Source organism: Oncorhynchus tshawytscha, linkage group LG23 (genome assembly GCF_018296145.1).
Source record: "Oncorhynchus tshawytscha isolate Ot180627B linkage group LG23, Otsh_v2.0, whole genome shotgun sequence".
NCBI lineage: Eukaryota > Metazoa > Chordata > Actinopteri > Salmoniformes > Salmonidae > Oncorhynchus > Oncorhynchus tshawytscha.
This window is the reverse complement of record NC_056451.1, coordinates 17,196,521-17,224,411: the sequence shown is the minus strand read 5'-3', so window position 1 is coordinate 17,224,411 and position 27,891 is coordinate 17,196,521. Positions and strand designations below refer to the sequence as shown.

Sequence of the window (27,891 nt, the reverse complement as noted above, 5' to 3'; positions counted from 1 at the left end):
CGTAATCATGTTGGATGATAAATAACCGAGCTATGACAAGTTAGAAGTTATTAGCGGGAGTCGGCTTGGTTTGGTGGGTTGCTGACTCTCCCTCCCTCCTACTTGCTCACAGTACACACCGCAAGGCCCCTCCTCCGCCTGCTAGAGCGGCACCTCTCATTCCCTTGATGTTTTATCAGCTCAGGTTAATAAAGTAGTTTAGAAATTGAAATTTCTGCTGCTTCTAGTTGTCCTCAGGTCCGTTGCGAACGAGTCTCTATATTAAAACATGTATTTATGCGTAACGGGTCTGGTGGAAAAGCCCCAGGTCCATTTCGGGAACAGGTCCACATTTTTGGACCCGTGAAGACCTCCACTTTAGAGGCCCAACATAACAATCCATGTCACAACAGACAATGCCAAGGACATTGTGAATGTGGTCACAGAAACTAGTCTTGGGCCACAAATAGTGTGCTTTTTAGTTTAGAAGTGCACTGCATAGGGAATAGGGTGCCATTTGGAAGTCAACCGAGAAGAACCCATCCAATCACTTCAGCTTTGCCAAGCCACTTTCTTCACTTTCTGCTAGTGTTTTGGGGTTGAGAATAGAGAGAGCTCCCAGGTCTGTGTAAGAATCAGTGTTGATGTACTACGCTGGCTAGCTTAGCCTTCCACTAAACCCAACCATCTCAGTGGCTGAGATGATCTAACAGGCGCCGGCCTTCTGGCCAATACCACACACCATCACCCTCACCCTCTCCTCACTTTGGGCAACTGTAAAGTTTGGTGGAGGAGGCCCCTTAGTTCCAGTGAAGGGAGATCTTAACGCTACAGCATACAATAACATTCTAGACGATCCTTTGCTTCCAACTTTGTGGCAACAGTTTGGGGAATGCTCTTTCCTCTTTCAGCATGACAATGCACTCGTGCACAAAGCGAGGTCCATACAGAAATGGTTTGTCGAGATCGGTGTGGAAGAACTTGACTGGCCTGCACAGAGCCCTGATCTCAACCCCATCAAACACCTTTGGGATGAATTGGAGCGCCGACTGCGGGCCAGGGCTAATCGTCCAATATCAGTGCCCGACCTCACTAATGCTCTTGTGGCTGAATGTAAGCAAGCCCCTGCAGCAATGTTCCAACATCTAGTGGAAAGCCTTCCCAGAAGAGTGGAGGCAGTGAAAGAAGCAAAGGGGGGACCAACTCCATATTAATGCTCATGATTTTGGAATGAGATGTTCGACGAGCAGGTGTCCACATACTTTTGGTAATCCAGGGTATTTAGACATACTACATAGCTGAATCCACTCATTTGAAGGGGTGTCCACATGCTTTTCTATCTATAGTGTATTTCGACACCTGTCCTTGTTATTGCCCATACAGTGATGTGACTGTATTGTTTACTATATGAGAGCTTTGTGTCTCGAGACACCATGTGTAGAGGCTTTTCATCATCGTAAAATATTACCTTCAGAAAACCTTCACAACGGCATCTGGCTCATACATAAATCAAAACTACATGCGCCAGAATACACCAGGTGTACCTATCACTCCTTGATAGAGCTCCCTGGTGATTCTCTGTGTTTTATAGCCTTTTAGAAGGTTCTGAGCATTCCATCTTCTCCCATAGATCACACAGGTCAGACCCCAGTTAGGTCAGATCCCCAGTTAGAAAAACATCCACTTTGGGCAACGTGGTAAATGAAAAAAGATTCCTAGTTAAATGAATCCTGTCAGATAAGGATGAGCTCAGCCAACATCAATCAAAAGCAGCTGGCGGAGAGCAGGGAGCAACATTACATTGAATCATTTAAATTTTGTACTACTTCCCCCCCATTGCAAAATGTCACAGCAGTCAGCAAATTGAAAAAAGATAGCCAGCCATTCATGCGTTTCCCTTCCCACATCCGAATCGTATAACTGTTTGAAGATGCTTGTTTGGGCCCACAGCTTTCTAATCTGTCCTTATATAAGATATGAAATGATTTAATCCGGGGGGGATGAAAGTGAAAGTGCAGACAAAGAGAGAGAGATGGAGAAAAAGAGAGAGAGAAACAAAGAGAGAGAGAGCAAAAGAGAGAGAGAGAGAGATGGAGAAAAAGAGAGAGAGAAACAAAGAGAGAGAGAGCGAAAGAGAGAGAGAGAGAGAGATGGAGAAAAAGAGAGAGAGAAACAAAGAGAGAGAGAGAGCGAAAGAGAGAGAGAGAGAGATGGAGAAAGAGAGAGAGAAACAAAGAGAGAGAGAGAGCGAAAGAGAGAGAGAGAGAGATGGAGAAAGAGAGAGAGAAACAAAGAGAGAGAGAGAGCGAAAGAGAGAGAGAGAGAGAGATGGAGAAAGAGAGAGAGAAACAGAGAGAGAGAGAGCGAAAGAGAGAGAGAGAGAGATGGAGAAAGAGAGAGAGAGAGATGGAGATGGAGAAAGAGAGAGAGAAAAAGAGAGACAGTGAGAGAAAGAGAAAGAAAGACAGAGAGAGAGAGAGAGAGAGAGAGAGAGAGAGAGAGAGAGAGACTTGCAGTAGCTATAGCAGGTCTTTGAAGAGCCATATTTCTCCCCGGTATCCTTCACACTACCAATTACCATGCTTAACAAACATCCTGCCACCCAACTCGCCCGGAGGTGTTCTGTCTCTCTCAATTCAATTCTATTCAGAGGGCTTTATTGGCATGGGAAACCTATGTTTATATTGCCAAAGCAAGTGAAATAGATCATAAACAAAAGTGAAATAATGAATAAAAACAGTAAAGATTACACTAACAAGTTTCAAAATATTAGACACATTTCAAATGTCATATTATGGCTATGTACAGTGTTGTAATGATGTGAAAATAGTTAAAGTACAAAAGGGAAAATAAATCAACAGAAATATGGGTTGTATTTACAATGGTGTGTGTTCTTCACGGGTTACCCTTTTCTTGTAGCAACAGGCCACAAATCTTGCTGCTGTGATGGCACACTGTGGTATTTCACCCAATAGATATGGGAGTTTATCAAAATTGGATTTGTTTTGGAAATCTTTGTGGGTCTGTGTAATCTGAGGGAAATATGTGTCTCTAATATGGTCATACATTTGGCAGGAGGTTAGGAAGGGCAGCTCAGTTTCCACCTCATTTTGTGGGCAGTGTGCACATAGCCTGCTTTCTCTTGCGAGCCAGGTCTGCCTATGGCAGCCTTTCTCAATAGCATGCCTATGCTTACTGAGTCTGTACATAGTCAAAATGCTCCTTAAGATTGGGTCAGTAACAGTGGTCAGGTATTCTGCCACTGTGTACTCTCTGTTGAGGCCCAAATAGCATTCCAGTTTGCTCAGTTTTTTGGTAAATTCTTTCCAATGTGTCAAGTAATTATCTTTTTGTTTTCTCATGATTTCTCTATCTCTCTCTCTGCTCTCTCTCTCCCTCTCTTTATCTCCCTATCTTTCTCTATTCTCTACTCTCTGCTCTCTCTCTCCCTCTTTTTCTCTCCCTATCTTTCTTTATTCTCTACGCTCTCTGCTCTGCTCTCTCTCTCTCCCTCTTTCTCTCCCTCTCTTTATTCTCTACGCTCTCTGCTCTGCTCTCTCTCTCTCCCTCTTTCTCTCCCTCTCTTTATTCTCTACTCTCTCTGCTCTGCTCTCTCTCTCTCCCTCTTTCTCTCCCTCTCTTTATTCTCTACTCTCTCTGCTCTGCTCTCTCTCTCCCTCTCTTTATTCTCTACTCTCTCTGCTCTGCTCTCTCTCTCTCCCTCTTTCTCTCCCTCTCTTTATTCTCTACTCTCTCTGCTCTGCTCTCTCTCTCTCCCTCTTTCTCTCCCTCTCTTTATTCTCTACTCTCTCTGCTCTGCTCTCTCTCTCTCCCTCTTTCTCTCCCTCTCTTTATTCTCTACTCTCTCTGCTCTGCTCTCTCTCTCTCCCTCTTTCTCTCCCTCTCTTTATTCTCTACTCTCTCTGCTCTGCTCTCTCTCTCTCTCCCTCTTTCTCTCCCTCTCTTTATTCTCTACTCTCTCTGCTCTGCTCTCTCTCTCTCCCTCTTTCTCTCCCTCTCTTTATTCTCTACTCTCTCTGCTCTGCTCTCTCTCTCCCTCTTTCTCTCCCTCTCTTTATTCTCTACTCTCTCTGCTCTGCTCTCTCTCTCTCCCTCTTTCTCTCCCTCTCTTTATTCTCTACTCTCTCTGCTCTGCTCTCTCTCTCTCCCTCTTTCTCTCCCTCTCTTTATTCTCTACTCTCTCTGCTCTGCTCTCTCTCTCCCTCTTTCTCTCCCTCTCTTTATTCTCTACTCTCTCTGCTCTGCTCTCTCTCTCTCCCTCTTTCTCTCCCTCTCTTTATTCTCTACTCTCTCTGCTCTGCTCTCTCTCTCTCCCCTCTTTCTCTCCCTCTCTTTATTCTCTACTCTCTCTGCTCTGCTCTCTCTCTCTCCCTCTTTCTCTCCCTCTCTTTATTCTCTACTCTCTCTGCTCTGCTCTCTCTCTCTCCCTCTTTCTCTCCCTCTCTTTATTCTCTACTCTCTCTGCTCTGCTCTCTCTCTCCCTCTTTCTCTCCCTCTCTTTATTCTCTACTCTCTCTGCTCTGCTCTCTCTCTCTCCCTCTTTCTCTCCCTCTCTTTATTCTCTACTCTCTCTGCCCTCTACTCTGTTGCTACTGATGTCACAATCTGTATTAACAGAAACCATCCCATATTACTGTAACAAAGAGATAAAGAGAACACATGAAAGAGAAACATATCGCTCATTTAAAAAATAGACAGTAACATAACACTAGAAGACTCATTTAAAAAATAGACAGTACACATAACACTAGAAGACTCATTTAAAAAATAGACAGTACACATAACACTAGAAGACTCATTTAAAAAATAGACAGTACACATAACACTAGAAGACTCATTTAAAAAATAGACAGTACACATAACACTAGAAGACTCATTTAAAAAATAGACAGTACACATAACACTAGAAGACTCATTTAAAAAATAGACAGTACACATAACACTAGAAGACTCATTTAAAAAATAGACAGTACACATAACACTAGAAGACTCATTTAAAAAATAGACAGTACACATAACACTAGAAGACCAAAGCTTTGAGAATTGGATTTCTAATGTGTTTATGAAAGGTAATTTACTACAGTAGCTCATGTAATAGAAAGATATTTGTTTTCCTGTTTCTGACGGCAGCGTTTAGTTTGCCCTCTGGCCGGCATTGAGAGCTGCTGGTGTTTCATGTGAGTATTGAAATCACACGTTCATTTGACTCTTCCTTGGTGTTCACCACAGGACGCACGGGCCCCGATGAACCAGCTGCTACAGTGCTTTCACCCAATGAGGAGGACGAGGGAGAACGAGAGGGGAGGAGGCAGGGGTGGTACTAGCTGAAAGTACCATGGGTTGCCTGGCATCATGCAACAACAATATGCCAACATGCCCAAGGTGGTGGTGTTCAGGGCTTGGAGCGGAAAAGGATTTCCCCTCGGTTTAACCAGGGCATATTCACAATCAAACCCTGCAAGGGCCACTTCTTTCTTCCCCTGAGATGTGTGGAATTTAGTCAAAACCTGCTACCATTGTGATGCCATATCCTGTACAGCAGACAAATATGTTAAATAGCGTGAAAAGAAAGTAATAGGCAAATGTGATCAAATGCAACGTAGGTTAGAATAGGTAGCACAGAGCAAAGCTCTCTAAAGAAATGAAGCCTGCTACAGTTTATAGCTTATGTAGCATAGCTCATTGACTTTTCAACAGCAGTCAATAAAGTAGAATGGAGCACTTTAAGTAGTAATGAACCATTGGTTTCTTCAAAGTGGAAGGCCAACAGTTCTGAGGGCAGTTTTTGGTATTCACTTCACTATATGTGTACCCTAGCTGCAAGCTAAGGCACTAATCCCATTGACATGCAGTCAGCAAATTCATTACATATTTAATTGAATAGATTAACAGAATTTAAAAGCAGGGGGAAAAGCAGAGGCAGAATATTGTTAAGTGACATCAGAATTGATCAGTTAGAAGCCTGGGAGCGATGGGAAAACAGGTCTGACAAATAGAATGGAAAATAGAACTGTAGAGCCTCCAGCCCTGCTCAATATACCTTAGCTAGCCCTTTTGTTCCACCCCCCACTCATGCTGTGACCTCACCTGGTTTAAATGGTGTCTCTAGAGAGAAAACCTCTCTCATCGTCACTCAATGGCTAGCTTTACCTCCACTGTATTCACATCCTACCATACCCTTGTCTGTACATTATGCCTTGAATCTACTCTACCGTGCCCAGAAACCTGCTTTTACTCTCTGTTCCAAACGCACTAAACGACCAGTTCTTATAGCCTTTAGCCATACCCTTATCCTACTCCTCCTCGGTTCCTCTGGTGATGTAGAGGTTAACCCAGGCCCTGCAGTGCCATCTCCAGTCCCATGCCCCAGGCTCTCTCATTTGTTGACTTCTGTGACTGTAAAAGCCTTGGTTTCATGCAGGTTAACATCAGAAGCCTCCTCCCTAAGTTTGTTCTATTCACTGCTTTAGCACACTCTGCCAACCCAGATGTCCTAGCCGTGTCTGAATCCTGGTTTAGGAAGGCCACCAAAAATCTTGAAATTTCCATCCCTAACTATAACATTTTCCAACAAGATATAACTGCCAAAGGGGGAGGAGTTGCAATCTACAGCAGAGATAGCCTGCAGAGTTCTGTCATACTATCCAGGTCTGTGCCCAAACAATTCGAGCTTCTACTTCTAAAAATCCACCTTTCCAGAAACAAGCCTCTCAACGTTACCGCTTGCTATAGACCACCCTCAGCCCCCAACTGTGCCCTGGACACTATATGTGAACTGATTGCCCCCCATCTATCTTCAGAGCTCAAACTATTAGGTGACCTAAACTGGGACATGCTTAACTCCCCGGCCGTCCTACAATCTAAGCTAGATGTCCTCAATCTCACACAAATTATCAATGAACCTACCAGGTTCAACCCCAAATCCGTAAACACGGGCACCCTCATAGATATCATCCTGACCAACCTGCCCGCTAAATACACCTCTGCTGTCTTCAACCAGGATCTCAGCGATCACTGCCTCATCGCCTGTGTGCGTAAAGGGTCTGCGGTCAAACGACCACCCCTCATCACTGTCAAACACTCCCTAAAACACTTCAGCGAGCAGGCCTTTCAAATCGACCTAGACCGGGTATCCTGGAAGGATTTTGACCTCATTCCGGCAGAAGAGGATTATTCTTTAAAAGTGCCTTCCTCGCCATCTTAAATCATTTATTTTATCATTATTTAACTAGGCAAGTCAGTTAAGAACATATTCTAATTTTCAATGACGGAATAGGAACAGTGGGTTAACTGCCTTGTTCAGGGGCAGAACAACATATACAGTATTTGATTGATTTTAATGATTTTACCTTGCCAGCTCGGGGATTCAATATTGCTACCTTTCGGTTACAAGTCCAACGCTCTAACCACTAGGCTACCTGCCACCACATTCAAAAAATGTAGAACCAGGAACAGATATAGCCCTTGGTTCACTCTAGACCTGACTGCCCTTGACCAGCACAAAAACATCCGGTGGCGTACTGCATTAGCATCGACTAGCCCCCGCGATATGCAACTTTTCAGGGAAGTTAGGAACCAATACACACAGTCAGTTAGGAAAGCAAAGGCTAGCTTTTTTCACACAGAAATATACATCCTGCAGCACTAATTCCAAAAAGTTCTGGGACACTGTAAAGTCCATGGAGAATAAGAGCACCTCCTCCCAGCTGCTCACTGCACTGAGGCTAGGAAACACTGTCACCACCGATAAATCCAAGATAATTGAATTTCAATAAGTATTTTTCTACGGCTGGCCATGCTTTCCACCTGGCTACCCCTACCCCGGTCAACAGCCCTGCACCCCCCACAGCAACTTGCCCAAGCCTACCTCATTTCGCCTTCTCCGAAATCCAGATAGCTGAAGTTCTGAAAGATTTGCAAAATCTGGGCCCCTACAAATCAGCTGGGCTAAACAATCTGGACCCTCTCTTTCTAAAATTATCCGCTGCAATTGTTGCAACCCCTATTACTAGCCTGTTCAACCTCTCTTTCGTATCGTCTGAGATCCCCAAAGATTGGAAAGCTGCCACAGTCATCCCACTCTTCAAAGGGGGAGACACTCTAGACCCACACCTATATCTATTATACCCTGCTTTCTAAGGTATTTGAAAGCCAAGTTAACAAACAGATCACCGACCATTTCGAATCCCACCGTACCTTCTCCGCTATGCAATCTGGTTTCCGGGCTGGTCATGGGTGCACCTCAGCCACGCTCAAGGTCCTAAACGATATCATAACCGCCATCGATAAAAGACAATACTGTGCAGCCGTATTCATCGACCTGGCCAAGGCTTTCGACTCTGTCAATCACCACATTCTTATTGGCAGACTCAACAGCCTTGGTTTCTCAAATGACTGCCTCATCTGGTTCACCAACTACTTCCCAGACAGAGTTCAGTGAGTCAAATCGGTGGGTGTCAAATTGGAGGGCCTGTTGTCCGGATCTCTGGCAGTCTCTATGGGGGTGCCACAGGGTTCAATTCTCGGGCCGACCCTTTTCTCTGTATACATCAATGATGTTGCTCTTGCTGCTGGTGATTATCTGATCCAACTCTACGTAGACGACACCATTCTGTATACTTCTGGCCCTTCTTTGGACACTGTGTTAACTAACCTCCAGACAGGCTTCAATGCCATACAACTCTCCTTCCGTGGCCTCCAACTGCTCTTAAATGCAAGTAAAACTAAATGCATGCTCTTCAACCGATCGCTGCCTGCACCTGTCCGCCCGTCCAGCATCACTACTCTGGATGGTTCTGACTTAGAATATGTGGACAACTACAAATACCTAGGTGTCTGGTTAGACTGTAAACTCTCCTTCCAGACTCACATTAAGCATATCCAATCCAAAATGAAATCTACAATCGGCTTCCTATTTCGCAACAAAGCATCCTTCACTCATGCTGCCAAACATACCCTCGTAAACTGACTATCCTACCGATCCTTGACTTCGACAATGTCATTTACAAAATAGCCTCCAACACTCTACTCAGCAAATTGGATGCACAGTCACAGTCACAGTGCCATCCAATTTGTCACCAAAGCCCCAAATACTACCCACCACTGCGACCTGTATGCTCTCGTTGGCTGGCCCTCGCTTCATATTCATCGCCAAACCCACTGGCTCCAGGTCATCTATAAGTCTTTGATAGGTAAAGCCCCGCCTTATCTCAGCTCACTGGTCACCATAGCAGCACCCACCCGTAGCACGCGCTCCAGCAGGTATACAGTATCTCACTGGTCACCCCCAAAGCCAATTTCTCCTTTGGCCGCCTTTCCTTCCAGTTCTCTGCTGCCAATGACTGGAACAAATTGCAAAAATCACTGAAGCTGGAGACTCATATCTCCCTCACTAACTTTCAGCATCAGCTGTCAGAGCAGCTCACAGATCATTGCATCTGTACATAGCCCCTCTGTAAATAGCCCATCCAACTACCTCATCCCCATACTGTTATTTTTTTGCTCCTTTGCACCCCAGTATCTCTACTTGCACATTCTTCTGCACATCTATCACTCCAGTGTTTAATTGCTAAATTGTAATTACTTCGCCACTAAGGCCTATTTATTGCCTTACCTCCATAATCTTTTGCACACACTGTATATAGATTTTTTCTATTGTGTTATTGACTGTACGTTTGTTTATTCCATGTGTAACTCTGTGTTGTTGTTTGTGTTGCACTGCTTTGCTTTATTTTGGCCAGGTCGCAGTTGTAAATGAGAACTTGTTCTCAACTGGCCTACCTGGTTAAATAAAGGTGAAATAAAAAAGGAAATAAAAAAAAGAACAGAACAGTGCACTAGAACTACAACCCTTTCAGAACCATACCTCCAGCAGGGGCCAAGCTCCTCCTTTGAAGTCAGAAATGGAGACTGAAAAGTAATCCTGTAAAATACAGTTTTCTAAATACAGCTGAATACAAATTTCATCAGCTGGTGGCCATGGAAGGCATGCCCGAAAGGTGTGGCTCTCAAAACACTCTACATCCATCCCATGCATGACACCGTGCTTTCTCCTGGCCGCCTGTGAAAGTGTGTGTGTATATCCGAGGGGAAAAAGGCTAAATGAAACCCAGTGAAACTCTTCAGGCCAACTTTGCTATCTTCACAGACATGTAAAGCAGATTAACATTAGTTTTAGCTCTAGAGAAAGAAACAGATGGCAGAATTTTTATTGAAGAGACTGAACTCCTTATTAGGAGCAGGCCAAGGCCTTAATGTCTACAATCAAGAGTGTAAAGGTATGAAAGAAGAAGGGAAGGCTATATTCGATATATGCTGGTCCCGTGCTTTATTCCTGCACCAACATTGTCTGATCTTAAACCCTCCAATCACTGGATGTGGTCTGGTGACAATGGATGTTGTCACCTAACAATGGCCACGTAAGAGTTAGCAAGGCAGCACAAACACATTTCCTCACAAGGCTACAGTCAACCCAGGTGCATAAGACACCCATTTTTATTTATTTATTTTATTTAACCTTTATTTTACCCAGTTTTATTTTACCCGGTAGGCTAGTTGAGAACAAGTTCTTGTTTACTGCAACCTGGCCAAGATAAAGCAAAGCAGTGCTGTTGTGAACTTGAGTGAGGACCCAAAAGCGGTTTAACAAAAACAGAGTCCTTTAATGTAAAAACACAGGGAAGACATAGATCCTCTTCAGATGTAGAAAAATGGCAAAATAGACAACCCTCAGAGAGGGCGACAAATGAAACAGAAAGTCCTTCTGATATTTACAAAAGAGTCCCCTTCTTAGCAGCAGAGGAGAATAGCTGGGTTGCGGCGACAGACTGCTGGTCTCTCTGGGTAGGCGCGGGTCGTAGCGGACAGAGGTACCTGATCACACGTAGCATTAGAAGAACAGGCAGATTCCAACAGGATGGGACAAGGGTGAAGCAAACAAGACGATAGTTTGGTTCTGGCATGAGAAACTCAAACGAGAATCTGACAAAGAAAGAAGCAGGAACAGAGAGAGAAATAGAGACCTAATCAGAGGGAAAAAAAGGGAACAGGTGGGAAAAGAGTGAACGTGAACGAGGTAGTTAGAGAAGATGAGGAACAGCTGGGGGAAGGAGAGGAAGAGAAGGTAACCTAATACGACCAGCAGAGGGAAACGGAGTGAAGAGAAAGAACAGGAACAAGACATAATATGACAATACATGACAGTACCCCCCCACTCACCGAGCGCCTCCTGGCACACTCGAGGAGGAAACCTGGCGGCAACGGAGGAAATCATCGATCAGCGAACGGTCCAGCACGTCCCGAGAGGGAACCCAACTCCTTTCCTCAGGACCGTACCCCTCCCAATCTACTAGGTACTGATGACCATGGCCCCGAGGACGCATGTCCAAAATCTTACGGACCCTGTAGATAGGTGCGCCCTCGACAAGGATGGGGGAGACGAGCGGGGGCGCGCGAAGAACGGGCTTAACACAGGAGACATGGAAGACCGGGTGGACGCGACGAAGATATTGCGGGAGAAGAAGTCGCACTGCGACAGGATTAATGATCTGAGAAATACGGAACGGACCAATGATATGTCCTAAAACACACTGCTCTGCTCTGTTGCTGCCTGGGCCTGGGTACCGCGGGGTCAACTTGCGAGAAGCTGTCTTAAGGGGAAGGTTGAGTGGAGAGCCATACTCTCTGACCGCGACAATATCTAGGACTCTTAGTTCTACGCTTATTAGCGGCTCTCACAGTCTGCGCCCTATAACGGCAAAGTGCAGACCTGACCCTCTTCCAGGTGCGCTCACAACGTTGGACAAAAGCCTGAGCGGAGGGGACGCAGGACTCGGCGAGCTGAGACGAGAACAGCGTAGGCTGGTACCCGAGGCTACTCTGAAAAGGAGATAGACCGGTCGCAGACGAAGGAAGCGAGTTGTGGGCGTATTCTGCCCAGGGGAGCTGTTCTGACCAAGACGCAGGGTTACGAAAAGAAAGACTGCGTAAGATGCGACCAATAGTCTGATTGGCCCGTTCTGCTTGACCGTTAGACTGAGGGTGAAAGCCGGAAGAGAGACTGACGGAAGCTCCAATCAAACGGCAAAACTCCCTCCAAAATTGAGACGTGAATTGCGGACCCCTGTCCGAAACGACGTCTGACGGAAGGCCATGAATTCTGAAAACATTCTCGATGATGATTTGTGCCGTTTCTTTAGCAGAAGGGAGCTTAGCGAGGGGAATAAAATGAGCCGCCTTAGAGAACCTATCGACAACCGTCCCCGCTGACGAAGGCAGTCCGGTGATAAAATCTAAGGCGATGTGAGACCACGGTCGAGAGGGAATGGGAAGCAGTCTGAGACGGCCGGCAGGAGGGGAGTTACCGGACTTAGTCTGCGCGCAGACCGAACAAGCAGCCACAAAACGACGCGTGTCACGCTCCCGAGTGGGCCACCAAAAACGCTGGCGAATGGAAGCAAGCGTACCCCGAACGCCGGGGTGGCCGGCTAACTTGGCAGAGTGAGCCCACTGAAGAACGGCCAGACGAGTAGGAACGGGAACGAAAAGAAGGTTCCTAGGACAAGCGCGCAGCGACTGAGTGTGAGTGAGTGCTTGCTTTACCTGCCTCTCAATTCCCCAGACAGTCAACCCGACAACACGCCCCTCAGGGAGAATCCCCTCGGGGTCGGTGGAGACTACTGAAGAACTGAAGAGACGAGATAAAGCATCAGGCTTGGTGTTCTTAGAGCCCGGACGATAAGAAATTACGAACTCGAAACGAGCGAAAAACAGCGCCCAACGAGCCTGACGCGCATTAAGTCGTTTGGCAGAACGGATGTACTCAAGGTTCCTATGGTCAGTCCAAACGACAAAAGGAACCGTCGCCCCCTCCAACCACTGTCGCCATTCGCCTAGGGCTAAGCGGATGGCGAGCAGTTCGCGGTTTCCCACATCATAGTTACGTTCCGACGGCGACAGGCGATGAGAAAAATACGCGCAAGGGTGGACCTTGTCGTCAGAGAGGGAGCGCTGAGAAAGAATGGCTCCCACGCCCACCTCTGACGCGTCAACCTCGACAACGAACTGTCTAGAGACGTCAGGTGTAACAAGGATAGGTGCGGATGTAAAGCGATTCTTGAGAAGATCAAAAGCTCCCTGGGCGGAATCGGACCACTTAAAGCACGTCTTGACAGAAGTAAGGGCTGTGAGGGGAGCTGCCACCTGACCGAAATTACGGATGAAAAGACGATAGAAATTCGCGAAGCCGAGAAAGCGCTGCAGCTCGACGCGTGACTTAGGAACCGGCCAATCAATGACAGCTTGGACCTTAGCGGGATCCATCTTAATGCCTTCAGCGGAAATAACAGAACCGAGAAATGTGACGGAGGAGGCATGAAAAGTGCACTTCTCAGCCTTCACATAAAGACAATTCTCTAAAAGGCGCTGGAGGACACGTCGAACGTGCTGAACATGAATCTGGAGTGACGGTGAAAAAAAATCAGGATATCGTCAAGGTAGACGAAAACAAAGATGTTCAGCATGTCTCTCAGGACGTCATTTACTAATGCCTGAAAGACAGCTAGAGCGTTTGCGAGGCCGAAAGGAAGAACCCGGTATTCAAAGTGCCCTAACGGAGTGTTAAACGCCGTTTTCCACTCGTCCCCCTCCCTGACGCGCACGAGATGGTAAGCATTACGAAGGTCCAACTTAGTGAAAAACCTGGCTCCCTGCAGGATCTGGAAGGCTGAAGACATAAGAGGAAGCGGATAACGATTCTTAACTGTTATGTCATTCAGCCCTCGATAATCTATGCAGGGGCGCAGGGACCCGTCCTTCTTCTTAACAAAAAAAAACCCCGCTCCGGCGGGAGAGGAGGAGGGGACTATGGTACCGGCGTCGAAAGCTACAGACAAATAATCTTCGAGAGCCTTACGTTCGGGAGCCGACAGAGAGTATAGTCTACCCCGGGGGGTTCCTGGAAGGAGATCAATACTACAATCATACGCCCGGTGCGGAGGAAGAGAGGTGGCCCTGGACTGACTGAACACCGTGCGCAGATCGTGATATTCCTCCGGCACCCTCGTCAAATCACCAGGCTCCTCCTGTGAAGAAGAGACAGAGGAAACAGGAGGGATAGCAGACATTAAACATTTCACATGACAAGAGACGTTCCAGGAGAGGATAGAATTACTAGACCAATTAATAGAAGGATTATGACAAACTAGCCAGGGATGACCCAAAACAACAGGTGTAAAAGGTGAACGAAAAATTAAAAAAGAAATGGTTTCGCTATGATTACCAGAGACAGTGAGGGTTAAAGGTAGCGTTTCACGCTGAATCCCGGGGAGAGGACTCCCATCCAGAGCGAACAAGGCCGTGGGCTCCTTTAACTGTCTGAGAGGAATGTCATGTTCCCGAGCCCAGGTCTCGTCCATAAAGCAGCCCTCCGCCCCAGAGTCTATCAAGGCGCTGCAGGATGCTGACGAACCGGTCCAGCGTAGATGGGCCGACAAGGTAGTGCAGGATCTTGAAGGAGAGACCAGAGTAGTAGCGCTCACCAGTAGCCCTCCTCTTACTGATGAGCTCTGGCTTTTACTGGACATGAAGTGACAAAATGACCAGCGGAACCGCAATAGAGACAGAGGCGGTTGGTGATTCTCCGTTCCCTCTCCTTAGTCGAGATGCGGATACCCCCAGCTGCATAGGCTCAGCACCCGAGCCGGCGGAGGAAGATGGTAGTGATGCGGAGAGGGGGCAACGGAGAACGCGAGCTCCTTTCCCGAGCTCGGTGACGAAGATCAACCCGTCGCTCTATGCGAATAGCGAGTTCAATCAAGGAATCCACGCTGGAGGGAACCTCCCGGGAGAGAATCTCATCCTTTACCTCAGCGCGGAGACCCTCCAGAAAACGAGCGAGCAAAGCTGGCTCGTTCCAGTCACTGGAGGCAGCAAGAGTGCGAAACTCAATAGAGTAATCTGTTATGGATCGATTACCTTGACATAGGGAAGCCAGGACCCTGGAAGCTTCCTCCCCAAAAACAGAACGATCAAAAACCCGTATCATCTCCTCCTTAAAGTCCTGATACTGGTTAGTACACTCAGCCCTCGCCTCCCAGATAGCCGTGCCCCACTCACGAGCCCGTCCAGTAAGGAGAGATATGACGTAGGCGATACGAGCTGTGCTCCTGGAGTAAGTGTTGGGCTGGAGAGAAAACACAATATCACACTGGGTGAGGAACGAGCGGCATTCAGTGGCCTCCCAGAGTAACACGGCGGGTTATTGATTCTGGGCTCCGGAGATTCGGAAGCCCTGGAAGTGGCCGGTGGATCGAGGCGGAGATGGTGAACCTGTCTTGTGAGGTCGGAGACTTGGGCGGTCAGGGTCTCAATGGCATGTCGAGCAACAGACAATTCCTGCTCGTGTCTGCCTAGCATCGCTCCCTGGATCTCGACGGCTGAGTGGAAAGGATCCGAAATCGCTGGGTCCATTCTTGGTCAGATTCTTCTGTTGTGAACTTGAGTGAGGACCCAAAAGCGGTTTAACAAAAACAGAGTCCTTTAATGTAAAGCAGAGGAGAATAGCTGGGTTGCGGCGACAGACTGCTGGTCTCTCTGGGTAGGCGCGGGTTGTAGCGGACAGAGGTACCTGATCACACGTAGCATCAGAAGAACAGGCAGATTCCGACAGGATGGGACAAGGGTGAAGCAAACAAGACGATAGTTTGGTTCTGGCATGAGAAACTCAAACGAGAATCTGACAAAGAAAGAAGCAGGAACAGAGAGAGAAATAGAGACCTAATCAGAGGGAAAAAAGGGAACAGGTGGGAAAAGAGTGAACGAGGTAGTTAGAGAAGATGAGGAACAGCTGGGGGAAGGAGAGGAAGAGAAGGTAACCTAATACGACCAGCAGAGGGAAACGGAGTGAAGAGAAAGAACAGGAACAAGACATAATATGACAATACATGACAAGTGCGACACAAACAGCACAGAGTTATACATGGGATAAACAAACATACAGTCAATAATAAAATAGTAAAATAATAAAAAATTCTATATACAGTGTGTGCAAATGAGGTAGGATAAGGGAGGTAAGGCAATAAATAGGCCATAGTGGCAAAATAATTACAATATAGCAATTAAACACTGGAGTGACAGATGTGCAGAAGATGAATGTGCGAGTAGAGATACTGGGGTGCAAAGCAGCAAAAGAATAACAGTATGGGGATGAGGTAGTTGGATGGGCTATTTACAGATGGGCTATGTACAGGTGCAGTGATCTGTGAGCTGCTCTGACAGCTGGTGCTTAAAATTAGTGAGGGAGATATGAGTCTCCAGCTTCAGTGATTTTTGCAGTTTGTTCCAGTCATTGGCAGCAGAGAACTGAAAGGAAAGTCGGCCAAAGGAGGAATTGGCTTTGGGGGTGACCAGTGAAATATACCTGCTGGAGCGTGTGCTACGGGTGGGTGCTGCTATGGTGACCAGTGAGCTGAGATAAGGCGGGGCTTTACATAGCAAAGACTTATAGTCTACCAGTGGTAGACAACATGTGAGACACAGACAGGGCCAGTCAGTCCTTGTAGATAGTCTACAGTGGTAGATAGACAACATGCTAGACAACAATGTTCCATTAATAGCCGGACAGATCAATAGAACACTTGAGTCAGTCAACACCTGCTGCTTCTGCTGTCCATCAATAAGCAGTAAGACCCACAACACATTACAGTATCTGATAGTACTTTTCCATAGCACTTTCAAAGGAATTGATCAGGGGTTTTAGCCGACAAAGATACACTGCAAATCAGTGACAACGGTGAATGTGAGTGTGACATAATTCACTTACCTGAAGAGTTTGCTCTAGTTCATATTAATAATGGGGGAGGGGGGGTCAACACGGTCAATCATCGGATATTATTTTTGACGATGGTTGGCAAATGATTTTGACAGTATCGCAATATTATTTGTGCACTAGTTGGCTGTACCTGCACCAAGAGTCCAGTACTTTTCCTTCATAGCTTGTTCTCCTTCTTCTTTTTAAATAGGGAGCCCATAATATCGTATCGTGATGTCCCTGACAATTACCAGCCCTAGTTCATATGGCATATTATTTTACTGTTAGTCTATCCTTATATCCTAGTCTTGTGCACAGTGAGACAGTGAGAAGGACAGACTGCAACCGCACATCATCATAGCCCTCCTCAGGTTCTGAATTCTAAAATGGAATCTACAGCCCCAGAGATGATGTGTCCCATAACAAACGTTACGGTCACGTAACAGGTCCCTTTCCTCTCTCAGAGTCAAACCCTTTTCTCATGGCATTCCCTCAGAGTTAGCGGTCCTCAGGCAGTACTAGTGCTGCTGTCACTCCCCATGTTAGCTAACACTACTGTAGTCACTCCTTATGAGCTGCTATGCTGTTGCTGCTGTTGCCAGGCTTAGGCACCACAAGAAGAGGGCTCAAATTACCGAATACAAACACTCCCCAACATAAATCATCTCTGAATGATGAGGCTGGCTGACCTGCATCTCAATGATTGAATGTCTTTCATGTACAAACTACATGTACTTTGTTGCCCATATTCCCAAGGTCAGTGAGGACGTCTGGACCAGGCGTCAGACAAATTGGAGAAATCGGAGCCACCGCGGTGGTCTCTTCATCCAGCAGGCCTTGGCAGGGGGTTGAACATCCCTTCTGGTGATCCCAGGGGAACGTTCTCCTGTCCCCTACCTCTGCATAAGTAACTCATTAAGCGCAAGGGGTTTGCGTGTGTGTTTGTGAGTGTGTGAATGTGTATGTGTGTGTTTGCATTCATGTGTGGGTGGGTGGGTGGGGATGTCAATGTTGTATCTGTTATTCTGTTTATAATATACCCTTTTTGATGGATTCCTTAACTAGAAGTTTTGATGATGTGACACATCCTAACTAGATGTTTTGATGATGTGACACATCCTAGCTAGACGTTTTGATGATGTGACACATCCTAACTAGACGTGTTGATGATGTGACACATCCTAACTAGACGTTTTGATGATGTGACACATCCTAACTAGACGTTTTGATGATGTGACACATCCTAACTAGACGTTTTGATGTGACACATCCTAACTAGACGTTTTGATGATGTGACACATCCTAACTAGACGTTTTGATGTGACACATCCTAACTAGATGTTTTGATGATGTGACACATCCTAACTAGATGTTTTGATGATGTGACACATCCTAACTAGACGTTTTGATGATGTGACACATCCTAACTGGACGTTTTGATGATGTGTCACATCCTAACTAGATGTTTTGATGATGTGACACATCCTAGCTAGATGTTTTGATGATGTGACACATCCTAACTAGACGTTTTGATGATGTGACACATCCTAGCTAGATGTTTTGATGATGTGACACATCCTAACTATATGTTTTGATGATGTGACACATCCTAACTAGAATTTTTGATGATGTGACACATCCTAACTAGACGTTTTGATGATGTGACACATCCTAACTAGACGTTTTGATGATGTGACACATCCTAACTAGACGTTTTGATGTGACACATCCTAACTAGACGTTTTGATGATGTGACACATCCTAGCTAGATGTTTTGATGATGTGACACATCCTAACTATATGTTTTGATGATGTGACACATCCTAACTAGACGTTTTGATGATGTGACACATCTTAACTAGACGTTTTTATGACGTGACACATCCTAACTAGATGTTTTGATGATGTGACACATCCTAACTAGACGTTTTTATGACGTGACACATCCTAACTAGATGTTTTGATGATGTGACACATCCTAACTAGATGTTTTTATGATGTGACACATCCTAACTAGATGTTTTTATGACGTGACACATCCTAACTAGATGTTTTGATGATGTGACACATCCTAACTAGAAGTTTCGACGATGTGACACATCAAGTAGGAACATTTTCTTAATTGGCTGACGTATGTACTCTGTAATGTCCTGGCGAGCAACGTTGTCAAGGTCAAATAGAACATGTTAAATCATGTTCATTATCGAAGAAAGGGAATACAGGAATACATTACTCTGTGAGTCATTGTTGTGAATGATAGAGACAAAATCAGGTACATCCATTCAGGAAGATGTTTTCCTCTATGCTGAATATCCATGAAACATTCCACCTGTGAAGTTGTCATTTATTCACACTCAGCGCCAGTCAGTAAGTCAGTCCATATTAAAGCATCAAACATATTTGAACAGGCCCCTAGGCTCAGTTTGTGTCTGGGTCCATCCACAACTAATGAGTCCCACTCATATTGTTGTAGTAATTTCATTACAGCCCACACTGAAAGCAAGTATAGCTCCAAGCTTGACAGCTTGACTCAGCATCACCAAGACCTCCCAACAAACAGAGAGCAACAGATCATTACCAAGACCTCTCAACAAACAGACAGCAACAGATCATAACCAAGACCTCTCAACAAACAGACAGCAACAGATCATTACCAAGACCTCCCAACAAACAGACAGCAACAGATCATTACCAAGACCTCCCAACAAACAGACAGCAACAGATCATTACCAAGACCTCCCAACAAACAGACAGCAACAGATCATTACCAAGACCTCTCAACAAACAGACAGCAACAGATCATTACCAAGACCTCTCAACTAACAGACAGCAACAGATCATTACCAAGACCTCCCAACAAACAGACAGCAACAGAGCCGTCAACCAACAGGACATACAGGGCAGACAACCTCCTCCTGTTCCTGCTCCAAGGTTGTGTCCTAAATGGCACCCTATTGGCATCCCGCTCTCCCTCTCTGCCCCTTGAGGGTGCCAGACTGCCTATCATTACGCACACCTGTCCCCTTCATTACGTGCACCAGCGCCTCATTGGACCCACCTGAACTCTATCATTATTTGATTGCCTTCCCTTTATCTGTCTGTTCCTCACGTTATTCCTTGTGTCAGCACTGATGTCGTTACTTTGTCCCCTGTCCAAACGCTGTTCCTGTCCTGTTTTATTGCCGTAGTTTATTAAATGTTCTCCCTGTACCTGCTTCCTGTCTCCAGCGTTGATCCTTACATATATAGCGCACTACTTTCAACCAATTCTCTGGTCAAAAGTAGTGCACTACATAGGAAATAGGGTGCCATTTGGGATGAAACCCATAACAGTAAACAGCCGTGAGGTAACATTCAGAGGCCACGAATGAACCAAAACTGGAATAAGACAACCTCTTCCAGAGATTTGAGGTCATATCGGAGTTGAATGGTGTATTGTTGTGTCAATATAGCCTCAGGACCATTTTGGGAACGGCAGCATGATGGCTGAATAATGAGCTGAGGAGTGAAGGTGGTACCGGGGTTGGGTCCACTCGATTCTCCTCTCCTCATCATCCGTTCGTCTCAGACTATTTTGACATGTAAACACTGGCAAGCCTCATTAGAGGAGCATATCCGCAGACAGAATACAGATAGAAATGACATCAACCTTAGAGAGAATTATAGGGACCCTTTCCTTGTTCGCCCCCGTTCCAGATTTATAGCTATAGCTTCGTTAGCGGAGGACTTTCAGGGCAAAGTTTTAATGAGTTGGATACAAAACTGTAATTCAGCTCTCCGCTTCATAAATGTTGCCTTGGAATAAAAGATTCAATTTAACGGTGCTCAAGTTACCTTTTAATGAGAATAATGCATAAACACAACCGATTAAGCTGTGACTGGATTCTGAGGTTTTGGGCCCATCTAGGCCCATCTATAATAGTAAAACAGTCTATCTAGTAGTGGAGGGAAGTTATAGTTTAATGTAATCAAAGACAGACAGGGCTAATGTGTTTCCCCTAGGTAAGGGAAGGTTCTAGATTTATCATCCTCGCCTCTGTTCCAGACTTCATTCCAATAAAATGCAAGGTAGCCTAAAGTACTATGTCAGACATGAGACTGATTAAAGTTTAATGACAGACTTTTAATGAAAGTCTCTGTGTGTATGCAGATGGACACTTCAATGACTGTGTGTTTGTGTGTGTGTGTGTGTGTGTGTGTGTGTGCGGCGGGGAGGGGGTGGGGGGGCAAGGATGGAAAACCAATATGAAAAAATCCACAGTTGCAGCTCAGGCTTTTAGACAGATAAACAGATTTCCACAGTCGTCTTTCGGGTCGTTCAGCAGTTTAGCAGAAGAAATACACTTTGTCTCATATTCAGCAAAATGGGAATGAGTTTGAGAATCTATGAGTTTTCAAGATGGGCTGCTATAAAATAATCATTTTCAGCACATCCATATCATCTGTTCAGTTGATCCAGTCCCCCTAAAGACAGTGAAGTATCTTAGTTTTACCATACGTTACTCAACCTGCTCATAATTATATGCATTTCATATGCATGACTAGAATCACGACAACCTCTCTTGCCCCTGTGTGTTGGTACCATGTATTTTATGCTGTCTATAAATCATAATAAACCGTATTGAATCTTAATTTTAGCACAGCGTTTGTCTCAGGGCGGGACAAAGAGGAACAAAACCCATTCATACGCCACTCAGCCAAATCACAACAACCACAAGAACAACAGAAACAACAACAAGCAAACAAACAAACAATTACCATTCAAACATTTTAACGTTTGTTGGTACGAAATAGGTTCAAGGTGCTTAAAAATCTTGACTTGATTTACATTCATTAGACAACGTATTGTCACAGATACAGTAAGGTTCCACCCGAGGCTGACTCACACTCACACACATTCTGCTTTACGTAACAACAGGAAGCAGAAAAGGTCATTTTCATACATTATGTAATTCAGAGAAAAGCTATTTGATGACCCACATTGGCTTCCAGTGGCAGGGCTGTTTGTTTTACATGTGACAGAGGCTGTTGGACATTAATGAAGTGGGCTTGTCAGTAAGCAGGGGAATGTGTTAGGTCTTGATGGGACCATTTTTTCCATCACCTGGTATAAATATGAAGAGTATGCCCAGGCTTGATTGTAAAGAGGGGGAGAGAGAGTGCCGCTTCTGACAGGTGTGTGCTGTGCTATTAGCATGATATTACACGGGGTTCTGAGGAGTAGTGGGGAAGGGGGCGATTCAATCCAAGAGAACTCATCATCAAGGGATTCATCCACCTTGTGAATCATCTCAACTTCACTTGATTATATTATATTAGTTTATATTTTGTTCACATACTGTATTATCATCAGAGGTCGCAATGCCATGTGAGACGATTATAAAAACATCTACAAATCTTGTATTCCTCTAATCTTCTATAAAGATAATTTAGGTAATTTTCAGGATGGTACCTCTCACATGTTGTGAGGAAAATGGGTATCATTTCGCCCCACCAGATCAAAACGGACAGGAGCTTAACATTTCAGTTAATTTCACTTAATAAGGTACTTATCTTAAAAGCCCTCTATTAGCAGGTAATGTTCTAGAAGCTTTCAACACAGTACAAAATAGTTTTCCCACCATGCATTTGACATGATGTGGGGATAATTTAGACAAAGCTCTTAGAAAGCGTTTGAGGCAGAGAACTCCCATTGGTTTTCTTTGAACACTGATGTTAGGCAAGGTGCCTTTGACCATGATTTAATATATTTTTGTGAACTAGCTGTAACTTCCTGTTAGAACATGCACTGTTATGTGATTAGTCAAGCTAGGCAGTTTGTTTGATTTTATTCTGGGATGAGAGTGTTTGTATACTTCTGAAAATATGAGGGAGGAGTTCTAGTGTTGAATATTCATTATTTTTCAGGATGTAATCCACAGGCAATTAATTATCTATTTTGCAATACTAATGCCTGGCTTCATTTCATTACAGATGATGTCTGATTGTGTTTGTGTGTGCGTGTCGGTCTTCATGTCTTATGGAAACAATAACATTATATTTCAAGAAGAATAACTAAAATAGAAACAAATAGAACTAAATTAGGCACCTTTTAAACTGACATTATTTGTGATTAAACAGAGTCAAAATAACATTTGTTTTTGACCTTAACTCAAAAGTCACCTCTCTCTCTATAGTCAAATTCAGCTCCAAAACATGAGCAAAAATACAAAAACAGCTGACATGAAATGTCAGTTTGTATCAGAAAAAGCCATTTTAAAACGCCCTGGGATTTGTGACAGCCCCCCCCCCTCCCCCCTCCCCACAATAGCACAAAAATAGATCAAATCTGTGACGCCATTCTGACCTTTTGGTGCTGAACATCTTGGCGATGTCTTGTTGCTGCTATTCAGAGGGTTGTTCTAGGTGAGGGGGTGAGCCTTCAGACTGTAGACCTGAGAGGAGGGAGGAGGGGAAAGAGATATACAGAGAGAGAGGACACAAACACAGTGAGATTTTCAGCATGCCAGTGTCACCCAGGAGCTGTCAGGGTAGCATGGCTGAACACTCCCCCCAAACAACCCCAATTACCTGCCCTCAAACTGATAGGGGAAGACTGACTAGGCAGCTAGAGGAGGCGCACAGTGCACAAAACACAGCTATAGTTTATAAAACAACATTGTTATACAGGACGTGCAGTATACCATGCCAGCTGGTTCAGTCCAACTTCAACAGGTGACTCTGCATTTACTATGCCTCGTCTGAACGGGTAAATGAATGAGGAATACCAAGTGGTGCACACAGATACAGTATCCATACATATTCTGCTGCTCCTGTGTGTTCCTCCCCTCCAGTATAATGTCTGGGACTTTAGCCTCCTGCCCTGTCATGCTCTGTAAAGGTTACCACAGTGGAGGAAACGATTCAATAATTAATGCAGACAGATCCATGTGGGGCTCACTTCTCAACCTCTCCTCTGTAATAAGAAGCGTGGGGGAGGAGGAGAGTAGAAGGAAGGGGACTGAGGCTGCCTGACTGAATGACTGACTGGGCCACTCAGCTCAGTTTAGCTCTAGGGTAGCGGGCTGATTTGGAATTCATTCCAAGTGAAACTGCCACTCTTCAGCACCAAAGGATGATGTGAAACCTGTGTGGTTAGAGTATCTTTACATTTATAGTCGGATGCAGAAAGAATGAACCCCTCACACACACGCACAATCATTCATACTCTACTCAATAATGTACTGTAATATGTGCATTATGAATAAGAGCTCATGTAAATCGTTAAGAACCAATAGGGGGCCCCAGGACCGGGTTTGGGAAACCCAGGTCTACAATACTATTACATAGGAGGCTTGATATAAATTCAGCTCTGAGGATGAAGGATTATTCAGCTAAAAGCCCCAGGCCTTATCTCTGACAACAGAGAGACCAAACAACTAGGTTAAAGGTCACATCCATCAGGCATCAGATGGATATTATCGGCTATTATTAGGTTATGACATGGTCACCGCATGTTGATGATGATCATGAGGACTTTATTGTATTTGTTAGGAAATGATTGTTGCGTAATACAGCATTCAACACTGGATCAGGAAGACCTGTTTGGTGGAAACACAAAAATCTCTTCATAGGGAAATTCTAATTGGATTTTATTTATGAAAATAAACCTTACAAAGATCATGTTAAATATTGGACCTAATATATACACAATTGCTTTATGATCTTGTCACGTTTTGACCTTAGTTCCTTTTTTATGTCTCTATTTTAGTTTGGTCAGGGCGTGAGTTGGGGTGGGCATTCTATGTTTTGTGTTCTATGTTTATTATCTCTATGTGTTTGGCCTGGTATGGTTCCCAATCAGAGGCAGCTGGCAATCGTTGTTTCTGATTGAGAACCATACCTAAGTAACCTGTTTTCCCATTTTGAGTTGTGGGTGATTGTTTTCTGTTTTGTGTGAGTACCTGACAAAACTGTTGCGTTTTGTTCGACTTTTGTTTTTGTTTCAGTGTTCCGGTTATAATAAACAACATGGACACTTACCACGCTGCGCATTGGTCCGATATTTCCTACTCCTCCTCATAAGAGGAGGAGAATCGTTACAGATCTGGACAGGCTACGAAATTAAATTAAACACATTTCTTCCTTTTCCTTCACTATGGAAAAGAACATTAACTGCTATACCATGCTATTGTTTGAGGAGAGTGCACAATTATGAACTTGAAAATGTATTAATAAACCAATCATGCACATTTGGGCAGTCTTGATACAACATTTTGAACAGATATGCAATGATTCATTGGATCAGTATAAAACTTTGCACATACACTGCTGCCATCTAATGGACAAAATCTAAATTGCGCCTGGGTCGGAATAATAAATGATGGCTTTTCTTTTGCATTACAAAGATGATAGTACAAAAAGGAAAAAACACATGTTTTTTTCTTTGTATTATCTTTTACCAGATCTAATGTGTTATATTCTCCTACATTCATTTCACATTTCCACAAACTTCAAAGTGACTCCTTTCAAAAATTATCATTAATATGCATATCCTTTCCTCAGGTCCTCAGCTACAGGCAGTTAGATTTGGGTATACCATTTTAGGCGAACATTGATAGATTAGGGTCTAATGACTGTATTTAAAATGATTGATTTCCTCATATGAACTGTAACTTGGTAAAATCTTTGAAATTGTTGCATGTTGCGTTTATATTTTTGTTCAGTATAAATACTTACTTTCAATAATAGCCATAATGGCATCAAGTCTGCTGTCAATAAACACTGGCATATACAGTGCATTTGGAAAGTATTCAGACCCCTTGACATTTTCCACATTTTATTACATTTCATCTGTCATGACGTTGGCCTGGGGGTAGGTTTATGACAGTCATAAATACCTCTCCCCCTTTTTTCCTCTCTCTACCCTACTGATGTGACTATTGAAAATCCCTTGGTTAACATATACATTCTAGGAACATCAGAAGGTGGGGGGAAATTAACCATATTTTGGTAATCCAACCAGTTGAACATATGCGGTGGTACTTAATGAATATGATGTCAGTTCGGTTGTCATCTGAGACATTCTCATCAATGATAGGATGACATAAACGGTACAGTGGAAAGTCTACACATTATAGTTATCAGATTCACATGGAATTGTTGTGTAATTGAAATGTTTGAATATTAAATTATTTGTGAGGGGATGAAATGTGATTTTAGCTTCTAAAATGTGAGAATTGGGTTTTCATGAGTGAATTTAGGCCCGACTCAGTGGTCCGCCCACGTGAAGAGACATTGGTTATAAACTATGAAACACGCCCTCCTCTCCCTTCCTATATAAAGCCTTGACGACAATATAACTTCCTGTTCCGGGTACATTAAGGCGACGGCCTTGACGTTAGAAGGGCAGGTGACACCTACAGAGCAAAGCCAATCTCAGCTACCTAATGAAATTAGCATTGAATTCCCACGTGAAGAGGACAATCGACACATTGAATATAATGAATTTCGACAATACCAGCCAGAATATAGCATGAGCATATAAGCATGGCAATCTCACAACGATGTTACTAAAATGGGTACAGTTTACCACCAGAGACACTCTTCAAAGGATGGAAGAACTCTTGGGCAACTCGGCCTTCCATCTACCACCAACCTATTGAAGCGCAGCTCAGAGTAAATATTTATTGCATTTTCCTTTTCCAAATGGGCGGTAATTTAGAATGCATAAGATCCTGTATTTACGATAGAGACATCGCTTCTTCCTTTGTTCTTCAGTCTTCCCGCTCATTCACTCAAACCCAATCCCCCTTTTCTTTGTGTAACCAGCTGTCATATCTGTTCTGTCGGCTAGGGACGTTTTCCTTTATGGCATAATTTGTAATCAAGGTATGATTCATTCTGTGTATATGTAATTCTGTGTGATTAATTAGGTATTTAGTAAATAAATAATTAAACCCAATTTTTGTATTGCTGATCCAACTTGTTAGCCAGGGTTCGTGAAGAATTTACAACTTTCAGATGAGACTGAAATAAGGTGACGATTAATATTGACTGCTATTGATGTAAAATATTACTAGGTCTTTCGGAAGATAACTGCTCTATAAATATTATTTTGTGGTGCCCGCGACTTTCTAGTTAATTACATTTACATGATTAGCTCAATCAGGTAATATTAATTACAGAGAAAGGATTTTATAGAATAGCATGTCATATCACTTAATCCGGCATAGCCAAAGACATGAAAGCCATATTCTAAAAATAAAAATATAAAATATCACATTCACATAAGTATTCAGACCCTTTACTCAGTACTTTGTTGAAGCACCCTTTGCAGCGATAACAGCCTCAAGTCTTCTTGGGTGTGACTCTACAAGCTTGGCACACCTGTATTGGGGAGTTTCGAAGTTTCTTGGTGGTTCCAACCAGCTCTAGGAAGTTTCTTGGTGGTTCCAACCTTCTTCCAATTAAAAATGATTAAGGCCACTGTGTTTTTGGGGACCTTCAATGATGCAGACATTTTGTGGTGCCATTCCCCAGATTTGTGCCTCGACACAATCCTGTCTCAGAGCTCTACGGACAATTCCTTTGACCTCACGGCTTGGTTTTTGCTCTGACATGCATTGTCAACTGTGGGACCTTATATAGACAGGTGTGTGCCTTTCCAAATCATGTCCAATCAATTAAATTTACCACAGATGGACTCAAATCAATATGTAGAATCATCTCAAGGATGATCAATAGAAACAGAATGCTCAACTTGGAGCCTCATAATAAAGGGTCTCATGTAAATAAGGTATGTCTGTTTGTCGCTTTGTCATTATGGGCTATTGTGTGTAGATTGATGGGAAAAAAAGATTTAATACATTTTAGAATAAGGTTGTGATGTAACAAAATGTGGAAAATTCAAGGGGGTCTGAATACTTTCCTAATGCACTGTATTATCCCGACTCCTCTTTAAATTCTGCCTTCCAGAAAACACCTTTATTCACTTATAAATTATCAAGAAATCTATCAAACATATTAGTTAAATCAGATGTGGTCAGAGAGAGAAAAGAGGCATTCATAAAAGGACGCTTCCCCTGTATATCTTGTTCCTCTTG

General features: G+C 44.1%; 1 protein-coding gene across 1 annotated transcript in view; it reads right to left on the bottom strand.

The window, feature by feature from the left end:
* The window catches only part of LOC112222798 (oxidation resistance protein 1), a 199,010-nt gene that overhangs the window by 145,899 nt on the left and 25,220 nt on the right, over window positions 1–27,891 (bottom strand). Inside the window, exon 2 of the mRNA XM_042304791.1 lies at window positions 23,154–23,241. Coding sequence (XP_042160725.1) covers window positions 23,154–23,170 — 17 coding nt within the window. The 5' untranslated portion in view covers window positions 23,171–23,241. The remainder of the gene's footprint in view (window positions 1–23,153; window positions 23,242–27,891) is intronic.